The sequence below is a fragment of the Mustela nigripes genome, chromosome 18 (assembly GCF_022355385.1).
Source record: "Mustela nigripes isolate SB6536 chromosome 18, MUSNIG.SB6536, whole genome shotgun sequence".
Classification (NCBI taxonomy): domain Eukaryota; kingdom Metazoa; phylum Chordata; class Mammalia; order Carnivora; family Mustelidae; genus Mustela; species Mustela nigripes.
The window spans coordinates 32,593,411-32,618,794 of NC_081574.1; the positions used below are offsets into that span (position 1 = coordinate 32,593,411).

The 25,384-nt window shown below is 38.3% G+C and overlaps 1 protein-coding gene across 1 annotated transcript in view; it reads left to right on the forward strand.

Annotated features, from left to right (window-relative positions):
- The first annotated feature begins 9,038 nt into the window (after window positions 1-9,038).
- Window positions 9,039-25,384, forward strand: part of KCNU1 (potassium calcium-activated channel subfamily U member 1) — a 144,955-nt gene continuing 128,609 nt past the window's right edge. Inside the window, 2 exon segments of the mRNA XM_059384211.1 lie at window positions 9,039-9,185; window positions 12,094-12,213. Of these exon segments, the coding sequence (XP_059240194.1) occupies window positions 9,039-9,185; window positions 12,094-12,213 (267 nt within the window).

Below are 25,384 nucleotides of genomic sequence, written 5' to 3' on the forward strand. Positions count from 1 at the left end.
AAAACCAAGACTCAAAGCCCTCCCTTGAGGGTCCAGAGCACTTGCCCCTGGCCACAGAGGACCTCTTGAGTCTCTAGAGGAGGAGCCACCATCGCCAGAGGCTGTGATTCCCCTGTGAATAATGTTTTTAAACAGTGTGTGGTGGCGTGTTTTCAGTTGTTTTTATTCCATCTACTTGATTCAGCCAGGCAGTATTACAGCTAAGAAGCCTAGCTATTGTGTGCTGTCAATTTATTTAACTATTGTTCTAGGAACAGGTGATTTTTTTTAAATTATTTCTATTAACATATAACATATTATTTGCGAGCAGGTGGTTTATATTAGAGCGCAAGGGACAGATTGCCCATTAGGGAGAAAGGCGTGTTAGTCAAACTGGGAACTCTCAGCAAAGAGGGAAGCAGAGCTGGCTCATCCCCAACTCCACCCGCAAAAGAAATATGAGTGATGTGATTATCTGGGTATTGCTCAGCCAGGCTGAGGTACTAGGCTCTGTAGACCTCCACTACCCTCTGTGGCCTCATTCCAGGAGGGAGAAGCAGATGGGACAGTAAGGTAAGAGGAAACAACAACCAGTCAGTGACAGGGTTAGAAAGGAACGTCTAGAAATCAAAAGGGCTCCCAGGAGCTTTTTTACCAGCTGCAGAAGGGACTGGAAGAACCCAGACAGCCAAAGAAGAGAATATTCTGGATCATCTTTTCTATAGTACCATTGCCTTTCTGGAGGAAACCAGTTAAATTTCTTCTACCTCTCCGTGCTTTGTTTTGCATCATCACCTTAAGTGGGAAACATTTTTAAGATTCTCTTGCCAATTTCTTGATCTCTGTGGTGAGCCTTGACTCCCTGATTGAGATCATTCTTGGAAGGTGGACTTTGCAACAAGAAAAGCTCATGCTAGAGAAAATATTTTGAGTGGAGTAACAATAAAATGGATTATTTTCATTCGTTCATCAAGCCAACTAACCCAAGGATGTTGTTTCAGGGCAAGGACTAACTTTCGCAAATACAAGTTACAGCTTTCTGACATATGAAAATCCAGAGAGGAATTTTCAGTATCCTGAAGAACCTTTCCCAAATTAATGAGATTCATGTGCGTAGACCTGTACATCTCTCCTTCCAACTACATTGAGATGAGCCACAGGTTTTGCAAACAAAGGAGAGCCAAGCTTCTTCTTGATCTTGCAGTCATCTTGGACTCCATCCTTTCTCTTACTGTGAGCAGGAACTGCAAAAGTCTAATTTTTGAAGGGTTTATTTGGATATATCCCAGGGCAAAGAAGCTTAGCTTTCCCTTAAAAACAAAAAACAAAAAAACAAAAAACAACAACCCAAGATAAACAAACAAAACCCTTCAGGGCAAAAGTTAGTCAATGTTGCTCCCTAGTGGCAAGATTTCCAAGGAGCAACTGTTAGTGAATAACTTCAATGACACTTGAATGCAAGGACCTGGCCTCTGGCGCTACTACAGACAAGTGTAAAGGAGGAAAGGGATGCTCTTACTCGCACAGTGATGGGCATCCCAAGGAGTTTGACTTTCTCAACTAGCAAGTAAATTCTTGCAGCCAAATTGCTGTACTTTCTGCTTTCACTCTCCTGTCCAGAAAGGATTTGATCCTTATCTCTTTTATAGCACTTATATTTTTCACACCATCAATTCAATGCTTGTTAGAAGTGATATTAAAAGATATTTTTAAGTATTCAGGAGGCCCAAAGATTTTACCGAAGAAGCTTACCGTTAGATCTTGATTACTACTCAACAGCATTGGCTTATCTTTATTTTCCTCCAAAATGCTATGCATTTGGATGGGCTGAGCTAGCTCTGTTTTCACAAATGAAAGAATGAATTCCTCTGCCAGGGTCTCAGTTCCTGTGTTTTTAAAAGAAATGAGTAGGACTTAGGGATAAACAGATTTAGTGCTCAGTAATTCTTGTACCTCAGTGCTTATCCACATACTGTTTGCATATTATATTCCAAAGACCCTTACTTCAAGGACATCTTGAAAAAAGAAAATAAATGTATTAATGCAACAGTTACTTTCACACTGTACCAAGGGCATTGCTTACAGAGGCAGTTTTTGGATAAATGCAATTAAAATCACAATACTGATGAAGAAAGTCAGAAATGCCAATAAAGAGGGCAAATTTATCCTTTGCTGGGAGAAATCATAGAGCTAGTGAATATGCAAAGCTGTGTCTCAGAAGATGTTAACTAGTTTCAGAGAACTTCATTTGCCTCCTGTATTCCCCTTTCATCATTTATTGGGATTGTCTTTCAAATAAGTAGATTGAAATACCTTTGTACTTTGGAAAGTTATTTTGTCTCTATAGGGTTCTAGATTCTCTTCTGATAATAATTGAAAAACTGCTGGGCTATCCTCTAACCAATGACAGAGCAGGAGGCCAATCCATCCTTTGGTCTCCTGCCAAAGCTTGTAAGAACACAGTAGGGGTTTGGAGAGGAGAGTCTGGGTGAACATACCAATTCAAAGAAGCTGATATAGAAGAGATGGCTTTCATCTCCTATGCCAATGGTGACAACTCCTTTTTTCAACCTAATCTTCAAGTTGGATACGACTGCTCAGAAACTCAAACACACAGTTCGCTGAAATTTTGACTGTGGAAACACAGTCACAAAGTAACCAGCTGCTGGGACAATGCTTGGAAATTTGCCTTAATCTTTTCAGTGGTAGACCAGTAATTCCAAACAGGAGCAACAGAGAAGATGGCAAAGGAACGACATAGTGATCATTGCGTTGAGACCCTGGCCAGAGTCTCTGGTTGGAGCTGCCAAGAGTGAGCCTCCGCTTGTGTTGCTCTCACACCACTTCTGCTGGTGGGCATTAAGCATTCCGATGAAATCACCAGCTTGATGTTCAGTTGGCCTGATTGCTGGAGAGACTGATTGCATTATTCATTCTCATGAAAAGGTTTTTACGACTCTCAAGGATCCACAGAGATTATACGAAAACAACAGCAGCAGCAACAACAACAACAAAAACTCCAGAGTTATCAATAGTTTAATTCATTCTTCTATTCTTTCAAAAGGGGGCAGAATCAGAGGATAACCAGAGCCTGAGCAGAAATGGGTTTTGGATGAGATTGTTTACCAGCCCTGTATTTTATATGATTGAGTATCCCTCTCTTCGTTCTTAACTTCCTGTTTTTGTTTTCTCCTTTTTCCTTCTCTTCCAGAAGGGTCCTCCATCTTCTTGAAAACAAACCAACCAACCAACCAAACCCAAACAAACAAAACCCTTCAGCTTGCTAATTCCCTGAAAAATACTCCCATCTACTGGCCAAATGGAGAAGGCTCATGTCTTAATTTTTTTGTTAATACTTGTACCAGGATTGAAGACCACCCTCCAAACAGTGCAATAATTAGAGACCACAAATGAGAAAATTAAAAAGTTTGGGGAAATTCTTCATTTTACATTTAGCAATCCACCCACATGTTTGATATATATATGGACTTAAGTGTGCAGTTTGCAAATACCCAAAATGAAGCATAACTCTGCAGTACCACAGAAAGCAAATTAGTATGAGAAGAAATGGGAGACTGGACAGAGAACCGAAGACATGGTGTCTCTGGCAAACCAGCTGGCATATTTCTAATCAGATCACATAGGGAAAGAGGATGCACAGATGGAGTCAGAGACTGTGACCAACATATTCCTTCTATGAAGGAAATTTCCATGAAATCCAAGAAGAAATCAAATTGGGTTCCAAGTTAACTTACCAAAGGGGACAACCTTTCAGTAAACAGCCACTCAGAAATGATGCTTCTTCCTTTTTGTTCATGTTTTTAATGAATTCATCTGGTGAATGAGGTTAGACCCTGGCATGTGGAAAAGAATTTACAGTCTAGTAGAATAATAGTCTAGGATTATAGAATCAAAGATTCATGTTTCGAAGCTGGTAAGAATCCCAAGTACCAGTAGCAGCTCCTTACTTTACTAACGAATGAAGATGGGGTTAGCATAAGACGCTTGTCCAAAGGCTTATGCTTCAGAAGTAAACCAACAAATTCGATGAAAAGAGAAAAATGGAAGTCAAGTTTCTGTGTGGGTTTTAACTACAATTACCTCGCTGATGATATCAGCCTTTCCAGAGCTAACAGTTTCTAAACAGAAACCCAGAGTCTCATCAAAATAGTGTAGACTGACATCCAATTGAGTTGAAGTGCCTATCATAGTGGAACATTTTGCTGTGGTCTGTCCACTTAGAATACACAGGGAACAACAGTGAGTTAAAAAGAACAGTGAAGTTTAAAAAAAAAAAAAAAAAAAAAAAAAAAAGGTGGGATCATGGCTCTGAAGAGAATACAGATGAAAACATATTTCCTCAATACGAATCTTTCTCCAGACATAGTTCATTTACTATTTCTTCTATTTCATGACACTTAAGGAGTTAAACCAAAAGTAGAAATGAAGCGTTCAGAAGGTGAAAGGTAAAGAACTGATGACTAAAATAGCTTCATGCAAAGGTCTTGAGAGACTGTGGCTACAGTCTGTAAGTAACCTTTCCCAAGCCACAGATACATGAAATGAACACGATGTTTACCACAGCAAGCTGATGTCTTTTCACTGGCGTGTGAGTGTTCTGTGGAGGTGAAGCCATCTTCGTCCCTGACTTTAGACTTAGTTCTCACATTGACTAGCTACATGAACTGAGGCCTAGTATTTCTTGACCAGTGTCTGACGGTGGGTGAGGATGTTTACTGGGGTCTGAAATGAACCTCTTTTTATAGAAACAGGAGAAGGTAAGGTTATACCATTCACTGTGACGTTGGATTTAGACCCTTAAAAGATAACATCACAATATGATTATTTTCAGAAGCATTATACACACACACACACACACACACTCATAAGTCCTGCTGAATACATTTAAAAAATGAAGGTTTTACTCGCCTTTGTCAAATAGGGCACATTTGTTAAAAACTAAATTGTTAAGATAAAACATTTATTCATTCTCATTATAAAGTACCATTTTTCCAGAATATTTGAATGCCCAGAGGTAAATTACAGAGATGTGTACAAAGTGAAACTATTTTCTAATCAAATCACTGACATGTTAAAAAAATTCCTCTTGAGTGGGGAAAAAAAGTTCTTCATCACATAGTCTTTATTTCGTAGATGGAGTTTTGATTTTTGGTTTTTTTTTTTTAAGACTTTATTCACTTATTTGACAGAGAGAGAGCACAAGAAAGGAGGAGTGGCATGGGGAGAAGCAGCCTCCCCATAGAGCAGGGAGACAGGTGTAGGGCTCTATCCCAGGACCCCTGAGCCAAAGGCAGATGCTTAAACCAAAGAGCCACCCAGGCACCCCTCTTAGATGGAGTTTTAGGCACAGCAGTAAATGGTCCCAAGAACCACCCAGAAGTACCAGCTGGAAAAGCAGGGTAGATTTTACCAGTCCTTTCCCTCATCTCCCTCACACACGGGAGCAGATGTTACCTCCTGGATGTTACTTCCAGCAGCCAACACATCTCACCTGCAGTGGCATCTTAGTAAGCCAAGGGAATCCCTTTACAACTGGGATTCAGTCATTTAACCCCCTTCTCTGAAAGCCTTCAAATGTTTCCTCTTGTTCTTGAATTTTTGTTGGTCTGTTTGTATTTTTTTTTTTTTTAGCCTATACTGGAACACAAGGCCTTGTGTGATCTGGTCCCCTTCAAACGCAGCAGCCTCCTTTTGGGTCATTACAGCGCATCCAACTACCCTCTTCAGAAGTGCTATCTGTCCCAACCTTGCCCACGATGGTGCCTCTGCCTAACAGTGGGCACAGTGCTTGTTCCCAGTTTTTCCACACCCACTGGGGGATCTGGTTATGGTAGCATGTCATGGTTCAGCCCTCAGTTTCACACACAATACGCTTGACGCAGCTTCTGGCTTCCTTACCTCAATTAGGTTCCTCCTTCCACCACCTGATTTTTTTTCCCCCTCAAACACTTGTCCCAGTTTCTCATTATAAACATCTTCCTCAGTTAACTGTATCCCCTGTGAGGATAAACTAAGTTTTTTTTTTGTTGACCATTGTGCTTCCATTGTGCTCAGTACATAGTACTTGCTCAATACACACACACACACACACACACACACAGGGCACATAGATTCTGGCTGAGAGTAGTAGCCAACAGAATAGTGATTTTTTTTTCTTTTCCTCAAATTACCTAGTATAAGGAGAATCCTTTCTCAGTTATTGTAAAAGGTAATGTTGTTTATCTCTCTAGTTCTGAATACTGAATTGCTACTAAGCTACAAAGGGCAGCTTTTCCTTCATCATATGTGTCTACCATGATAAAATAACTCAGTAACTCCAAAAAAAGTTATCAAATTTGTACCTGTTATCAAAGATATTAATACTTTGACCCAAATCATATGCTCTTTCTACTACACACATATACACGGCACCACTCAACACATACACACTTTGCTCACATAAGCACACACACGTCACCATGCACCCACACACACTTAGTACTGTCATCACATGCACACACCACATACACACACACACACACATTGTATACAAACATTCTGAGCACACATACACCACACACTATGCTCTGTGCATAAGGAAACTGCAAATAGCACACTTCCTTCATGAAAATAGTTTGTAGTGAGAGGAGAGAAATATAAAGTAGAGAAGTATGGATAACTTTGGTTAAAGTCTGCATAGAGTCAGTATTTCATTCACCTAACAAATATTTCTAAGGATCTGGAATTTATTCATTCAATCTCCAGATATTTATTAAGTTTAAGTGACTTGCCAAGCATGCGGCAGATATATTACTTGACATGGGCTACTCAGTCATGAATAAAACAGGTATGATCCCTAAGCTTGTGGAGCTTGCATTCTTGTGAGGGAAGATAGAAAATAAACCAGGCAACAGGAAATGAGGTAATTACAAGAAATGCCATGAAGTGCCACAAAGGAAAGGGCCATCACAGAATCCTGGGGCATGTGACCAGCCTCCTTTCTATAGGATGGTCAGGAAAGTGCGATGTGACATTTGAAAAGAGACCATAAGAAAGCAGCTGGTGGAGACTTCCTTCTGTTCTAGGCAGAGGGAAGAGTATGTCAGAAAGGCCTGGGGAAAGAAAAGGATTTGCGTGCTCTTTTAGCTAGGGTAGGGCAGTGCGGCTGCAGCACTGTGTAGATGAGAAAGTGGAAGTGTGGGTGGCAGGAGGACCATCTACCCTAATCTGCCCAGGACCAAGGGTCTTCTCAGGATGTTGGACTTCTAGTACAGAAGCTGGGACAGTTCCAGGGAAACTAGATGACCCAGATACTCCAGGTTCGAGACCAATTTGGAAAGACTGACTTTTGAAACCATCCACACATTTCTTGACTCAGCCAAAGAAGCTAATATCGCCATCACCTTAACATAATATTAGAGGGACAAACTACCTGGCTGTTTAATTGAAATTGGATATGTTTGTTCTCAGAGGACAATTGCTGGGAAAGGGGAACGAGATGCCTAGACAGCATCTTGGAAAGAACTGGTACTACTTTGATAATATTAAATAGCAAAAATTGGGAAAGTAAGTTTCGTTGATGATGATAGCTTAACCATTACTTAAGATTAATCAGACTAAGTAAATGAGCTTTAACTTGGAAACTGTGATCTTATATTCCAAAAAGCTAACTATAGGAACGTGCCCTCACGCGTGCATGTGATCTAAACATGTAATTTCTTCCTTTTCTTCCTTCCCCTTCTTTCCTTCCTTCCTTCCTTCCTCTTGGCTTTATAATCGGTGCCATTCAGAAAAGGAACTGAAATAGTTAATGGTGGTTTTCTTTTCTTGTTTTAAGTTTTATGCTTTTCAAAATATGATCACACTACCTTATTGAATCCCCACAGTAATTCCATCAGGTACCTTATTATGTTATTTTCAACATTAAATATAAGATTGTGAAAGGTAAAGTGACTTGTTAGACATCACAGAGCAACTTAATTGAAAGACTAAGGCCGGAATTCAGGGCTCTTAACTAGAGACCAAAGTCCTTCCTAATATTGCCCTATGCTAGCTTAATGACTAGATTTTGTGGAAATTATAACTCATCTTAGAAGAAAATATAACTGTGGCAGCAGTTCTAGGAAATGTAATTCCTTTCTAGAAATAGTCTGCCACATAGAGCAGAATCACAGAGGGCTCCAAAAGACAACATTTCTCTTGGGTCTCATCACCTTGTGTCAGGCCATCTTCACAATAACTGGGGGACTAGCCCCCCCCATCAGGCTTTTGACATTTTGCCTGCCACTTGGGTGCCCTGAAAAGCGTGACATTTCTTACGCCTTTGAAAACATCAGAGAAAATAAAAGAAATTGCTCTCATTCTGAACTTTACCTCTGTTGGACCAAAGTGTTTGCTGTTAGGGCGGGGATAAAAGCAAGAAAGAGGAGGGTCCCATAAAGAAGAGATAAGGGGAATGGATTCCTGAGCTCAAATATTTAACAACTGACCAAATTGCACCAGTAAATTTACCTTCTACAATACCTGCACTACCATGCCTTTTTTACTGATGAGCTAAGCAAAAATCTAAGTGTTCCTCTAATCCGTCCTTCCAAGATTACTGAGAATGGGGCATCTGCTCAGGTGAAGAATCAATTCACTGACACACAGATGGCTAGATGTCATTTCACAAAAAAAAAAAAAAAAAAAAAAAAAAAATTTGTTCCGTAGGTGTTTGTTACAAACCGAATAAATAGCCCATTGACCACAGCCATGAAGGCTGCAATTTCCTCTAAGTCAGAAAGTCAGTAACAGAATCAGATCTAGAACTCTTCTGAAGACCCATGTTGTGGACCCTGGCCTTCTCCTGCTCATTCCTTTGCAACCTGTGAGTCAGCATTTCAGTGGCTAGCTGACCCTTGTTCCTGGAATCAACTCGTTGCTATTACACCTGGCATTAGGACTAACCTCTAATTTCTGGAATCATTACCATGTGATCATGACATCATAGAAGCCCAGCAGTTCCGTCTGCTGATCTTTTGAACAAAGCCACAGAGTGATAGTGGGGATGATCTGGGAAAATGCCCTGCCCAAGTGAGATCCAAGTAGCGTTTATTCTTTCATCCTTTGTGACCTTCTTCCTTGGACTCCTCATCTTATTCATTTTCAGACTAATCTGGAGAACCATTAAAAAATGGCAAAACATCAAGGGAACAGGAATTCTCTTGGTCAGTTTCCTTATTTTGGATCCCACTTGTGAAGACTGAGACAGGTTTGACAAGTGATTGGGTTTAGAAAACAATTTAAGCTCCATTCAGTTTTCATGAGTTAACAGAACCAGCTCTAATCTAGTGCCTTAGAAAGGGGCGGATCCTCCCCCAGGGGTGGGAAACAGGACCCCAGGATGCCATTCAAAGGCCACAGGTACAGAGCTGGGCCTCCTCTCCCACCACTCAGAGAAGCAGTGTCTGGTGTGGCTGATGATGAATGGTACCTCTGGAAACAGAGGGTCGCTATTCTGAAAAAAGAAAAAATGTCCACAAACATTGTATCTGTGCTTCTATTTTGAATTTTAAAATGATAGTTGTTCTTGGTTCTATGAGGCAGGCAAAAACCATCATCAGGTCAACCTTACTTTCATAAATCACACATGCAGGATGCATATGTACTTAACACATGTACACTGTCTTTTATAGACCATGTTAACACAACATACCTAGTTGTACATACATTCAACAGAAACCCATGCATACATGCACATGCCATCCAGCCACAAATTCAGAGACACTTTTCACAAACAAACAAGCTTTGCAAGAGTGGGTGCTGTTGAGTAACAGCTGGCAAATGATGATGATGAGAATAATGGTATCTTATTCAGATAAGACCTTCCTTAAGAGCTTGAAATAAAACTCTCAAATGTTGTATAATGGCTGTTCTAATACCAGTGACCGAAGGCAAAGAGCTCTATCATGCCCTGTGTGATTTCTTTCCAATTTTTATTTCTCAGACTTTGTTTTCCTGATATAGTAATTTTCATAACAGAACACATTTCACTTGTGCACTGTAATCGATATTGAAAAGTTGCTTAAAACATTTCTCTTAATGGTAAACTTCGACATAAAATAACAGAATTTGTAATAACTTGGTAACTTTTAAGGTTATTGGCAATATCATAAAATGGAATTCAGGTTTCTACATTGAACATGTACCCAGTACTGCAGTTCATAGATTTTGTTGCTAAATAAGTTCCCTCTATTCTTAATTATTTGTTAAGACTTTAAGCAATGGCATAAAAACTGTGGAAAGGATTCTGAGGTGCACTTACTCCTTAACAAGACTAATAGAGTACACAAATGAGTAATGGCCTTCTAACCTTTTTTCTCTTTTTCCCAATGAACAACTGAATTCCTAGAATTTTTTAATCTCCTTAGACTTTTGCTCCAGAAAATGTGTCTTTTTTCCCCATTGTATTTATTTTTGTGTGGTTACAAAAATGTGAGAACCCATTTGTCTATAAACATTTGTTGTGTTTTTCCTTTCTTTTGGATGTAATTCATGTCTACCTGTCTGTCCAGAGATGCCTTTTAATTTCTAATAGAAGGCAACTATTACAATGTTAAGAAGTAGGGTCCAAGCCACCAGAATACTCTACTTTCCTGGTTTTGGACCTTGAGGAGAAAATTTGGTATAAGTTGAGTGACTTCTCAGTAACTTGTTATATTCAATTAAATTGACAGTGCTGTATTTTTTCTCTAAGCCTTTGGGAAAGTGGCCTAATGCAAAAAATGTCACAACTATCAGTCATTTTAAAAATTATTTGGAGTAGTAGTTTTCTCCTTAAATGTGAATTTTTAAGATGTTTACTATATTCATAAGTATGATTTTATTATATCTTAGGGTCAAGTGGTTTTCCCACAGAAGGGTCCTCTAATTTCATAATGAAATTCAAGGGAGCATTCCATATTAATGTTATATTGAACGTTTTTAAAATCAAGTCTCAGACAACATCTTAGGAATGCACATGATGAGCCATAAGTGTTAGAATACAAATTATTGATCAAGATATGAATTCTATCAGATAGTTATTTAATGAGACTTTTCTTCTACCATTCAGAAATTATGAGTAGAAAAATTAAGTTATTTTAAAACCCTGACTCTGGGGCATCTGGGTGGCTCAGTTGGTTAAAGCCTCTGCCTTCGGCTCAGGTCATGATCTCAAGGTCCTGGGATCGAGCCCTGCATCGGGCTCTCTGCTCAGCAGGAAACCTGCTTCCACCTCTCTCTCTATCTGCCTGCCTCTCTGCCTACTTGTGATCTCTACCTGTCAAATAAATAAATAAAATCTTTAAAAAAAAATAATAAAACCCTGCCTCTGTATATAATGAGTTTTTCTAAAAGTCAGAGGGTCTCAGGCAGCATGGTGTGGTCAATCCTAGCTTACCTGTGTCTTTCTTGGTGGTAGCTTATCAACAGATATGGGGGCTAGTTCAGACTCCAGGAGTACCTCATCCCCTGCTTATGGGCCAGTCATGTAATTTCTCTATGCCCCCGTTTCCTTATCAGCACATCATGGGTTTAATCACACTTTTGTTTACTTCATAAGATTACTACAAATTTTAAATGTAAGTGAAGGCATTTTATAAATATGAGGAGGGATTACATCAGCAGGATGTGTCACAAGATAAGGAATTAAAAGTAACAAAATTGCTGAAACAACTTCTTCCTCAAAAAAGAGCAGATACTTAAGTAATCACTAAAAATCAATTTGCAATCTTTTTCCTTTGTCCATTTATCTTGATAGAAAAGGATAAGAGATGTTTCCAGAGCAGGAAGAAGCATGCTACTCCCAACCCTGATCACTACCATAATGATAGTTTGAAGGGTCTAGGACTGAGAGCATGTGAAGAAGGCATGGAGAAGACTGCAGAATTCTAATTAAAAAGCTGTGCAAAGGCCAGTAAAATGCAAACCCAGTGAAATTCATTTCATGATATGCTGAATAAGCGACTCTGGGGTTCTCTGGGTTAGACAAGGTGTAGTGATGTCTGGCTGATAACACAGCAGGAGGTTCCACCAACACACTTTGGGATCTTTTCTCTGGGAGGCAGCTCACTCTCACTTCTCTCTTGCTTATAGGAACTGCTCTTGACAAAGAGCATCGGTAATAGACATTTGGAAAGTCTCCACTTCCAAGGAATATTTCGCGATCATATAGAAATGCTGCTCTCAGCACAGACCTTTGTGGGGCAAGTGTTGGTAAGTGCATTTTCGTTGTTAGCTCGCTGATGTACTTTAGTCATGAGTGTGATTATAGTCGGTGTATGTAATTTTATCGCCTAGGTAAACATCTGGTGTTCCCTGGTGGCCTTATCTAAAATATCACTGCCATCCCACTGCTGTCTCCCTGTTTCTTCCCTATCCATTATCCTGCTTGTTTTTAATTTGAATATAATTACTTGGCATTATAGTTTCAATTGATCATTAGTGCATGTGCTAGAAGAAAAGCTTTATTAGGACAAAGATTGTGTTCATTTTGTTTTTCTTGTACATAAATGGATGTCTGGCATATAGTACATGTGCCCCCAAAAACATGATGTTTGGTGGATCATCGGGCCTGAAAATATACAACTATTTTCCCCTCCTTTTATTCCATTAGTCTCTTCGTCATTTACAAACTAGTTTCTTTTGCCTCTCTATGATGATATCATTTTACTACCTATTTTAATCTAGGTAACTTGCACATACTAAAACTCAATTCAGGCATAATCTCATAGGGAAAAATTTTACCTTATCTTCATATTAGTCTAAGAGTCCATCTCTAAGCTTCTATACTATTCATTGAACAGTTATTAAAATTATCTGTGTATATTTCTGTCTCTTCCAGTGTACTGTGTGCTCCTTAAGAGAACAGACCAGGCCAGGGAAATATTTATATCACATTGTCTGGAAATAGCAGGTGCCCTATAAAGGAATAAATTGATCTGAAATATTAAAAAAATAGAATCTAAATTTTGAGGGTATGCTGCCATCAGATGGTGATATGGTGGAAGTAGATGTATGTGAGCTAGAGATTATCCTTTGCTTTTTTTGTAATTGGTGAAAACGTTGCTCTTTTCTGGCTAATGTTGTTTAATTAAGATAAAATTACTTTTTAAAATGTATTTGGAAATACATACAATTCTTGATAAAATCTACAGGGAATGTTGAATCATCTGGGAATGTACCTGTCCTTTTTACTTTCTTCTGGTTTTGATCACTTTTCTGAAATGCCTGTCAGTATGACTTGTTAGAGAAGAATTTAGTGATTCTTTTTAATTAGATCAGGGGTTCCTTGGCTAGGATCTCCTGGAATGTTCAAATCATGTGTGACTGTATGAGGATAATATTGGGAATAACATATTAAAGATCTCTAGGGTGAGGGAGAAGAGAACTTACACCATCCACCATATGAGCACTGCCTATGGGGAGTGGGTGAAGAAGGAACGACCACTGATTACACAACAATAAAAATTACTTCTTTAGTAATGGAAGAACTACTGTTGGTTTTGGTTTTTTTTTCCCCAATCTGTTGCAGTTGAAGATTAAGTAGTTGAAACAGCAGGAGGCACAGAGTAAAGGTTAGATTAGAATAAACACCTTAACATTGAAAGGTACTTCTCAATAGGGGTCCCAGGCAAGTATTTTATGAAAGGCTGAGAAGAGTAAAAAAAGGCTTGTAGATTTCCTTTCCATCCATCCGTTCTTTCTTTCTTTGTAATTCCCTTACTTCTTTCAACAGATATTTACTGTTTGCCAACTACATGCAAGGCCAATATTCTACACGTGGTGAAAATTCAGGCAAGAGTCTTAAGTCTTAGGGACTTAGATTCTAATGAGGGTAGAGGTGACAAATACAAATATAAATAAGACAAATTCATATGGTTATCTATTCTATCAGGGACTTATGAGTGATGTGTTCGAGAGTTTTGGTGGAAAAGGAGTTAGATCATATGAGATAGAGTGATCAGAGAAGAAATCTCTAAAAAGCTAAGATTTGAGCTAAGACATGAAGAACGAGAAGTATAAAGCCACTAAAGAGTAGAGGAAACAAGGTTGCTCACAGAGAGAACAGACTTGTGGAGGTAAAGAGCTCAGCTTACTCCAAGTACCACAGTGAGACTTCTAGAGGTTCTGGAGGGCAGGGCAAAACGAGGTCTGAGAAGAAACAGAAGAATCACTGGATACTTTACACTTCATACAATGGAATAATTTTACTCTAATGCAAAGGGAAGTCATTGAGGGTTTTTTGAGCATGGGGCTGACATGGTCTAATTATGTTTTAAAAATTCAAGAGGCACTAAAGTTTGAAAATAAAGGAACTGTCAAAAGTATACCAGGCAAGTGACAACAGAAATTGGGAGCACATTTTAATATCAGGTAAGTTTGAATTCTGGGCAAAAAAAAAAAAAAACAATAAATGAAGCCAAATAACCTCTATTAGTTTCCTAGGGTCACTGTAACAAAGTACCAGACACCAACAAAAAAACAACAGAAATTTTTTGTCTTGTGGTTCTGGTGGCTAGAAGTCTAAAGTCAAGGCTTGGTTCGTTATGAGGGTTGTGAGAGCCAGGTGGTTCCATGCCTCTCCCCTAGTTTCTCCTGGTTGGTTAGCAATCTTTGGTGTGAGTTTACTCACACATGATTCCAGATCGTTGCCTTCATTTTCACATGGCATTCACATGATGTCTCCTCTGCTTGTGTATACATCCAAATTTTCCTTTCCCAAGGATAATAGTCATACTGAATTAGAGCCCATACTCATGACCTTATCTTAACTTGAATATAACTGCAAAGACCCTACTTCCAAACAAGGTCATTTTTTGCAGTACTTAGGATTTCAACATATCTTTTTGGAGGGAACACAATTCAAGACACAACATTTGTAATGGTAAATGTAACAAACCTCAACCAAAATATAACAACATGAATATCACCAAAAATACCAAGTACTAAGTATCACCCAAAAATACCTACACCAAAAATATAACTTCAAGATAATAAATAAAAATTATAAGGTATAAACAGAAATCTTAAAAACACATTAGTTGTAGGAGATTTTAGTTTACCTATCATATAAGGACATAATAAATAGGAAAATGTTAAAAAACAAAATTTAGCCAAGTAAACTTGAAGATGTAATTGGCTTTATCAAGCAATTCATGAATCAGGTAGCATTAGATGGGTCTAACAAGCAGAGAGGAGGAGGAGTTGTAAACAGAGCTGTAAAAAATGGGAAGGTTTTATCAGAAGAAGGGAACAAGGAAGCTATTAGCAAAACAAAAGAAAAACGTTTTTCAGGCAAGATAACCTTCCCTAAAGGGATAGAGCAGATGGTCTTATTGTGCAGATTACCTCACTAGTGCTGGTCAGGAAATTCCAGATTGATTGGTTCAAAACTGCATTCCCAAGAAAGGTTAAAACAACAATTAGGTTAGGTATTAAGTCTTTCTTGGGGCTTAACATAAGCAACTCCATTTTGGACCTGTTTTAAACAATAATAAGCAGAATGAAGATCACCGTAACTTAATTATTAAGAGAAAGCTGACTGAAATGATGAAACTCCATATACTGAAAACAGAAAGTGTCTATGGACTGTTTGTAAAAATTTAGCATATATTGGGCCACAAAAAAACAGTCTCATTTATGAAACTTACAAAGGATAGACAGATATTAACTGACTACAACACGATAATAAGAAAACAATAAACCAGGGGAGGGTGGGGGAAGAAAAACGAAGACCTTACAGCTACAAACCTTACCATTTCCCTCTCTCAAAAGACCCTTCACTCGGAAAAATCAAAACACTTGAAATATCTTAAAAAACAATGATAATGAAAACACCACATACCCCTTGCACCTAGAGTACAAGCTGGAAGTGGTTCTGAGGTAAATGCCTAACAATAAAAACATATTTTGATAAATGAAAACAATTACATGAATTATCAATCTCAAAAAATTAAAACACACTAAATCTATACAGAATATAAAGAGTCAGAAATTAATGAGTAAAAAAATAGCTGATTACTTAAAACAATAACATTCAGAAATCAATAGCTAGCCTAAACAAGGGAAAAAGAGAAAAAGCACAAATATATAAGAAATAAGACATTAAAATGAGGATACAAATAAAAAGCAAACTGAAAGGTACATAAGCAATTCAAATTTGAAAACTGAATGACTCCTTAGGACAATCAAAATTACCAAAACTGATCAAAAAAGAAACTTAAACAGACAGATATCTGGAAGAAATACAGATATTGTCAAAGATCTGTATCACCACCACCATCATAATCATCCCTCCTCCGCCAACATCTGTGGGAAACCTAGATGACTTCAAGGTCCAGTCAACCAAATCAAGATGTGGATATCCCTGGATATCCACATGGAAAAGAAAGAAAACAATCAATTTTCTTCTTCAGTGAAGGTGCAGTATCTATATCAAACCTCCCAAATAAAGCAAGTAAAACAAAAAAATCTACAGACTAACATCCTTAATGCTTTGGGGGGGATACACAGCCAATCACCCAATGAAAGCAGAACTAAAGGACAGAGGAGGAAAAAGAGAGGAAGGTAAAAAGAGGAAAAGAATGGCAAAGAAAAAGGAAAATTCCAATAGTCAAAGGGAAAAATACATTATTTTCCAAAACAGGATACCTTCTAGAGATCCCTCTATAGATTAAAACATGGCAAAGTATCAATCAACGTTGTAGCATCTGTGGGCTTGTTGGTTTTGTCATCACAAGTGATGTTATGACTATCTGGGAGATTTTGTTTTGCATTAGTTCCAAATGCAGTCCTATTCTTAAACAATCTTTGCTTTTTCCCAGAGCACACAGGTTGTAGTTAATTGAGTAATTAACAATGCTTCTCTGTTGCTTTGATCGCCAGACATTCAGAACTAAAATTATGGCTAATCTTTAATAAATATATCTATTTGGGGCAGCATTCTAGGCACCATTTGAAGTCCACATTGTTTTCCCATCTTCCCTTGCATCTATTTTCTCAGGTGATCCAGCACTTCACCTGTCTTCATATTCTGTTGTAACTCCTTTCCATAAATGTGTAATCATTTCTGTAAATTTATAAATAAGCCCTTGGTTAGAGCAATAGTTGTCAATCTTAATATACAGAACAACTAAATGAGCAAAGGAAGCATCACAGTTTGTTTGGAAATGAGACAAAAATGTTTCAAAAATAATGTAAAAATTGACTAAAGAAACATTTATTTCACTAGATTTTTCTCATTTTCATAATTCAATCATACTTCCCTGGGGAAAAACATAAAAACCAGTGCTTTCATACTTTACATCCATTGTTTATGCAAAAAAAAAAAAATTAAAAACCTTTTCTATCACCTTGAGATGAGTTGTATCTTTATGTTTTACTTTCCATTTTCTTCCATTATTTCATATTTTATATCTAATATACGATCAAGCATCAGGAACTTATTTTGTATGAGACTATCTATGTCTTAGACATCTTAGACATTGAATACAATTCATATGAATTGACAGAAAAAACTGACAGAAGATACTAGACAATATTCTCACTATTTGTACATGGTGACATTTTCCCTTTTATGCACTTGGCACAATATTCAAAAAATTATCAAAGGTTACACAGTAAAAAATTAATTTCTCTTTACCGTACTAACTCCATCCACTGCTATGAGCTTCTTTCTTCAAACCTCATGATTCTCAGCAACATTCTCAGATATATTTTCTTTAGGTGTTTAGGTGACTTAAGATAACTCTTAAAAAAAAAAGAAGACAGCTCTTTTCCCCCATAAGTTGTATCTATAAAATTTAAATTTTGAAATAATAAAAATTATTTCTTGTGGCAGTTCTTTGTGGAGACTAGTAAAGTGAGTGGTTAATGCAGCCAGTGAAGGCAAAATTAGATCTGAATTCAGTTTAACTGATATCTTGTGTCTTCCAAATTGGAATATCCTGGGAAAGTGGGGTAGGGGTATTCTAACAGATTTTCAAAGGACCGGCTTTGTTCTGTAGCAGTTCTCCAGGTTTCATGGATGCGACTTCCTAAAATGGATTTACCTGAGGACTTCTCACACCAGTTCTCCTCTCCCATCACCCTTTTAAAACCCATTTTATAAAACAGGTGTATTATCATTACTTCTTTTTGAAAAATGAAGAATCTGATGCACAGAGAAATAAAATACAAAAATTATAAAATGGGAATAAGAATTACTTTTCTGTAGTCTATTTCAATAAATGAGTTAATGTATGAGAATTAAAGTAATTATTACATGAGTTACTAGTTATTAGGTAAATATACACATGTATGCCTAGCATATAATACATATATAGGTATAGCTTCTTAATATTTTTGTAAATAATTATATATTTATTTTATAAATCACAAAAAGCAATTAAAATTGATGCTCAAGTCTATCTCATTCTAGCAACAAGTTATATCCTTAATTAACTGAAAAATCTACCTCATTTGGATAAATTTCCTATACGGTTTTACTTCTTGTGTTTGAAAATTATTAGAATTTGTAGTATAGTTATGTTGCTTTAACCAGATGTGTTAACAATTTAATAATCATTCAATCTAGAAAATTTTTTAAAAAAATTTAGAGGCTGATGTCAGAAAATTTAGATGTCTTTTAGTTTCTTGCACCTAACTTGAGATTACAAACCTGTTCTCCTAGGTGTTTCTTACATGCGTTAAGAATTAATAACTGAATCAACATGCTAATAAATCAACATGCTAATATCTTATAAGCATGATGATCACAAGATGAAGTTTTTGTCAGTTGTCTGGTCTGCTAATAGAGTAACTTTCATTCTTAGAAGGTTATGTATTTGCACAATAAATAAAACAGCCTCCTTAGTTTTAAATGAAAAGATTTGTTTTTTGAAGCCAGAGGTAATTTTCCATGGAAAAGGAGCCACTATCAGGAATGCAATTTTGAAGGTCTCCGTTGACAGCTCTATAGACTAAACTCTAACTTTGGTTAGAAAGAACACTTTTCTTTTCTCTCTATTCCTCTCTCATGATGGGCCATGTCCCTCTCTCGGTTTCATTTAGCCTTGCTGGGGAGTTCTATATTTCATGAGTTTCAATGACATATACATGTGTACCTATAATTAATATCTTCTTATCCTTCTTAATTTCAATATCCCATTTCCCCCCATTTATTTTGTTTAATTTCATTCTCTCCCTCTGGTCAGTTTTAATGAATGACGATACTATGTGACATGCTTCCCCATCAGATCAGGATGAGAATTTTTGAATAATTTTTTTTTCTGATCCAAAGCCTGCTTCTTTTCCTATGATCCAAAAGTCTACCGGAAGCTTGGGTAAGAGCTGACTGGATGGACCCTGAGTTTATTGAGGAGACATCCCCACATCGACAGGTTTCCCCTTTGGCAGAAGATGAGGCAGGGAGCGCAAGTTCAAGCCACCAAAGGCTTAATAAGGAATAAACATGCTGCTCTACCTTGGGAAGCTTGCCTTTAAAGGAACAAACTTAACTCACACGTTGTGTTCCACGCTGTGTCTCATGGCAGAGGGCCTGGGGCCTCCACTCTCCCTCCACCGGCCATGGCGACGGGCCAGGGCGGGGCGGCCTGGGCCATCTTGGGTTCCTCAAGCTTCCTCTTCACCACCTGGCATGGTTGTGGAGCGCTTTGGGCCGCTGGTGCGACGGCCCTGCCCTCCGCTGGGGCTGCTTCTCCCAGGAAGCCGGGTCAGAAAGCGGCCACACGGGTCCGCTGGGGACACAGCGACCTGGTAGAAAGAGCCAGCCCCGAGGATGGGTACGAGCCCCCGCAGGCTCTGGGATTTCTAGGGCCTGGTGGAAGGCGCTCCACGAGTTAGGGTCGGTGGTTCGCCGTCCAGCTGCAAAAGCAGGGCAGCACGGCTTAATCTGCACCCTTTGCACAGCTTCCCGTGTCCCTGTCCTGAGGGTGCTGGCAGTACTTTGTTTCCTCGTGTTCGTCAATTCACTACTGGTCACTGGGTCTCCGAGCACGGAATTGATTGTCGCTGCTGGGCCAGTTTGATGATCGGAGTCTTCCTGAGCTGCCCTCATACCTCCTCCTCAGTCAGCTCGTTAAAAGGTTAGCAGGAATATCCCTTATCTATCTGGGGATCCCTGTATTCTTCTGCTCAGCGGCCGCACCTCACCGGGCTTAACCTAGAAGCCGCAGGACAGCACTGCGCATGCCTGGCCCCGCGGTCCCACCGCGCTTGCGCAGCCCTTCCGCAATCCATGCTCTGTGCTGGCCTAATTTTTCCAGTTTGAATAGAATTTGTTTTACAAAAATGTTTCCTCCGAGTCCTTCTTTGGTCATGTCTCATAAACTTTCCCAAGGATTATTATTTTTATGAGTGCTTAATTCATCTTGTTTGAAATTTTAATTCTGATTTCTTGTTTGATTCATGATCTATTTAGAGGAATGCTGTCCGTTTTTGTTTCCTTGGGATAGAGTGGCCATCTATTCTACTTTGGTAAAATTTATGGTCCAAGAATATCACTATCTTTATGACTTCTGGTTTCTGAAATTTATGGGAAGATTCATTGTCGCCCCGTGCATGTTCAATTTTTATTGCTCCACTGACTTTTGAAAGAATATGTATTATGTTTGATATATAAGCATTATTAATTATGTTATATGTATTTTCCATATCCTTAATTATTTGCTGACTGACTGAAAGGGACATGTCAAAAGTTTTCATTTTCATTTTGTAGATTTATCAAATATCTTGCCTTTCCAACACATTTTAAATTATATATTTTCTATAATATCAGTTACTGCATAAAGTTACTATTGAGTCTTATTGCTTGATTGTGCTTTTTATCTATAGGAAATATTATTATCTCAGTGGATTTGGGGTTTTTTTGCTTAAATAGTTTTGAATACAATATTAGCATGTAAGTTTGCTTTCGTTTTATTCATACTTGATTGGAATATCTTTGCCCAGCTATATGTCAATCTTTTTGTCTAATTTCCTGTTAAGTGTGTCTCTTGTAAATACCATAGAACTGGATTTCTGTTCTCTTAATGACTTAAGAATACATTTTATTAATTTACCAGGGGAATTTGATTATTCTCCTTTATGGTGATTTGTTTTATTGGTTCTCATAATACCTAGAAATTGAGTTTGCTGCATAATCGAATATCTAAATATAAGTGGCCTGAAAAAAAAAAAAAAAAAGGAAGATAAGTTAGTAAAGAAAAGGAAAATAGGTGTTAGGCAGCTAAGAACTCTGTCATAGTCTTAGTTCCTCGTTTACTGGAGAGACCAGAATTACATGGTGACTGTGAATTTTGAGAGACCTGGCCTCAAACACTGGCTCCTCCACTTCCTACTGTGTAATCTCAGGCAAATTAACTTTTCTAAATTGGATTTCATTCATACAATATGAATAACCTCCTTTAGAGTATTGTAGGGAGAATTGTATGATAATACGTGTAAACCATTCAGGGTAAACTAAGCATTGACCATTGCCTGATATTTTCATTTATTGTTAATTTTTATTACTTTTTATTTATTTTCTTATTTCTGATTTTTATAATTCCATTTTATTTTTTTTATTATTTTATTTTATTTATTTGACAGAGAGAGAGATCACAAGTAGTGATAGGGTCCGTGATCAAAGGAGTGAGACTGATACAAAGCCAAGTTCAAGCAAAGCTTTATTTCGCACCAAGCATCAAGAATCAAACTGACAGGTTGGGGCCATCTCTTACAGAAAGCAAGACCCCTCCCAGCCTTATAGACTAACTTTTAAAGGGCAAAGGCCATGTAGTTGAACCTGGCCACACACAGGTGGCCAATGAGATTGTAACACACAGAGAAAGTTGTATAGTCATGCTAGGTCACACATGGGTGGCCAATTGAATTACAATTTACCCTATAGTAGATATTTGAACTAGCCTATCACCTTGGTCAGAATTGGGGCCCAAAAGGCGGGACACACATTATTTAGGGAGGTAGTGATTGGATGTCTCCACTTGGCCTTACCTGCCCTTGTATTTGGGCTCTGTTACCTGGGACTGGTTAATCATATTTTACTAATTTCCCGGACTTGCTTTTAAGGAAGTCCCCTGAGGGGGGCATGGTCAGTTTAAGTTTTACTGCATAAGCAACAAAATGGCTATTCAACCGAGATGGAGCCACTCTGGCTAAGTAGGCCCTTACAATAGGCAGAGAGGCAGGCAGAGAGAGAGGAGGAAGCAGGCTTCCTGCTGAACAGAGAGTCAAATGCGGGGCTCGATTCCAGGACCCTGGGATCATGACCTGAGTCGAAGGCAGAGGCTTTAACCCACTGAGCCACCCAGGTGCCCCTATAATTCCACTTTTAATAGAATATCATAGACATACTAGGCAAGCCAAGTTCAGAACAAATTTCCCATTCTATATTTCCTCTATATATCTCCACATGTTTTATATCTATATTAAAAAAAAAAAAATCTTTGGCATGTTTTCCACCTCAGCACTCCTCCTTCCTTCCAGAAATTGTTGAATGAATCTGAACATTCAGTTCCAGATTGCTGTTGTGGGTTTGTGGGGTTTTTTTGTTTGGTTGGTTGTTTTTTTTGTTTTGTTTTGTTTTGTTTGGTTTGGTTTGGTTTGGTTTTTAGCATTATACATCTGGTATAAGAGCTTTTTCTTCATATTTGCTTTAGAGTCAAAAATTAATTTTACCAGTTTCATTAGGCACCAGTTTTTCTTACACAGCATGCTTTCTGTTTCTGAATGTTGTCTTTTTCTTGAGACTCTCCATTTGCAAGGGAAGGTTTGGATGGTATATTGTCATTCCTTGAATGTCCAAAACAATTTTTTTTCCTTGCTGTCACTGGTGAACAACAGTTTTGTTTGGTGGAGGATTTTTGCCTTTTCATCCTTTTTCCTAAAATCTCTGTAAATGCAGTTGTTCCAATATCTTCTAGAACTTAAGGCTACCTGTTAGATATGAAGCTCATGTCTCTAAACTCCAAATCTACCCTCTCCTCTCTGCTTTGTGAAATGAGGCCAGGCCTCAGCAATTATATGTGTCCCAGTTTTTCCAACATTACCAGAACCAGACTCACATCATCTCAGAGGTACCACCACCAGTCAGGTCAACTAGGACCCCACCTCCAAAGTCTGAAACTCAACTCCAAAGGGCACCTCTTTTAAGATGCTAATGTTGATAATCCTGACCTTTTTTTGTTAATCTCCCAGCCAGGCTCTAGGGTGCTTCTTTCATTTACTGTCTCTATATTATCCCCATCTTTTCCTTTTACATTTCCAATCCTCCAGTTCTGTTTAACAGATTTTTAGAATCTCACTGGGAACATTAATTGTAATTTGACAAAGCTTATTTACATGTTCTCTGTTAATGCTTTCACTGAAGGTCATTTTATTTCTTTCTTCTGTTTTAGCCTCTTATTTTTCTTATACTCCCCCTGTAAATGGCATTTTATGTTGTCTGCTAATGTTCATAAATGAAGGTTTAGAATACCTTGTTTACTCTGTTGGCTGCTGTTCATGTTTATAGATACACGCATAACTATCCACCAGCCAAATGGGCAGTTTTAAGCCCCACCGTGGAAATCTATCCCAATTTACTGGGTGTTTTTCTACACAGACACACACATGGGATAATGCTATGGCCAGCAACTCCACAGACAAGGCTTTCTCTGGACCAGATCTCATGTTTTTCATTTCTCTCTGACTGCTTTCCCAAGTGCATCTGGGAAAAGTAGTGCTGCTGCTGCTAGCCAAGAGGTCCCCCATCAGCCATTGTGTGGCAACAATCTCCCCCAGGCCCTTCTGGCTTTGTGGCTTCATCTTCAGTGTATGAGCTCAGATGAGGGGGCTTTCTACCCCCTGTGCACTCCCAAACAGTCATTGCTTCCAGGTTTTGCCTCCCCAACCCAAGAAAAGTTTACGTGTCCTCTCGGAATTTCCTCCAATTTTTGCCTGACTTACTTTGCAGTGTTCATAAGCTGCTAGCTCCCAATGCCTGTTTTTGATTGATTTTTCTGTTTGTTATATATTATTTCTGGATAATATTCTTTTGGTTTGTGGCATGAGGTCGGTATTGTTCTTAGTTTGAATGAAACTAAATTTTTTTCTTTTTCGGGGAGGGGGGCAGTAATTTCTGTGGGTGGGAGGATTGTAAACATATGGCCTACCATCATCTTTCTGGAAGCCTGTCAGTAAATGCTTTATACTTGAAGAATCACTTAGTAAGAGAGAAAAAAAAAAATCAGGTGTAAAGAGCAGAAAAACATTTCATGGAAACTATTAATAATTATCAATACTGAGATATATGTATATAATTTCCACATATCCATACCCAACATCTGTCCTGAGCTGCAAAATACATTTCTAACTGCTGTTAGACCCAGAAACCTAGTTATATCCCTCCTGACACTTACCATAGATATTAAATGGAACTTATAGTGAGAGCTGAGATCCCAAAGAAATAGATGCCAGTAACTCTCAGGTATTAAGTAAGCTGAAGCATTGCCACTTACAAACCAACTGGAAGAAAACCAGTTAAAGCTCTTAGCTTGTTACCCAATTACATGCAAATTAGGGTAAGCCAGTTCTTCATCTGTTCTAGAAAATAACCTTTTGTCAGATATATCATTTACTAATATTTCTCCCATTCTGCAGGTTGCCTTTTAGTTTTCTTGATTGTTTCCTTCACTATGCAGGAAATTTTTATTTTGCTGAAGTCCCAATATTTTATTTTTGCTTTTGTTTCTCTTTCTTCCAGAGTCCTATCTAGAAAGAAGTCCATGTTAAAAAGGTTACTGCCTCTGTTCTTAGGATTTTTATGGTTTCCATTCTCACATTTAGGTCTTTAATCTATTTTGAATTTATTTTTTTGTATGGTGTAAGAAAGAAGTCCAATTTCATTCTTTTGCATGTTGCTGTCCAGTTTTTCCAATATCATTTTGATGAAGTTTTAAAATATAGGTGAGGTTTGGTGGGGTGAAGTCCCCAGCCAATGATCAAGAAAGAATTCTTGAGACATCTTTGGTGCAAAATGGTGGTTTATTAAGGCATGGGGACAGGACCCCTGGGCAGGAAGAGCTGCTGCCCTGGGGTTGTGAGGGGTGACGGATTATGTACCAGGGTGAAGTATGGAAAAGAGAGGTTTCAGTAGAACTTGCATATGCTAAAGAGGACCTACAAAATACCAGATACCAGAGGCCTTGCCATTGCCAAGGTTGTTTTGCCCTCTATCAAGGTATTAACATTAAGATGGGTGGGAGATTCCTAAAGAATGTCACATATGTCCCACCCAGGAGTAGGGGTGGGGGAAGGTTGGGGAGGTTGGAGGGTGTCAGCTTTGTCCTGCTTTGTTGAAGAAGGAAATTAATTTACCTATATAGTTGTGGGTTTATTTTTGGGT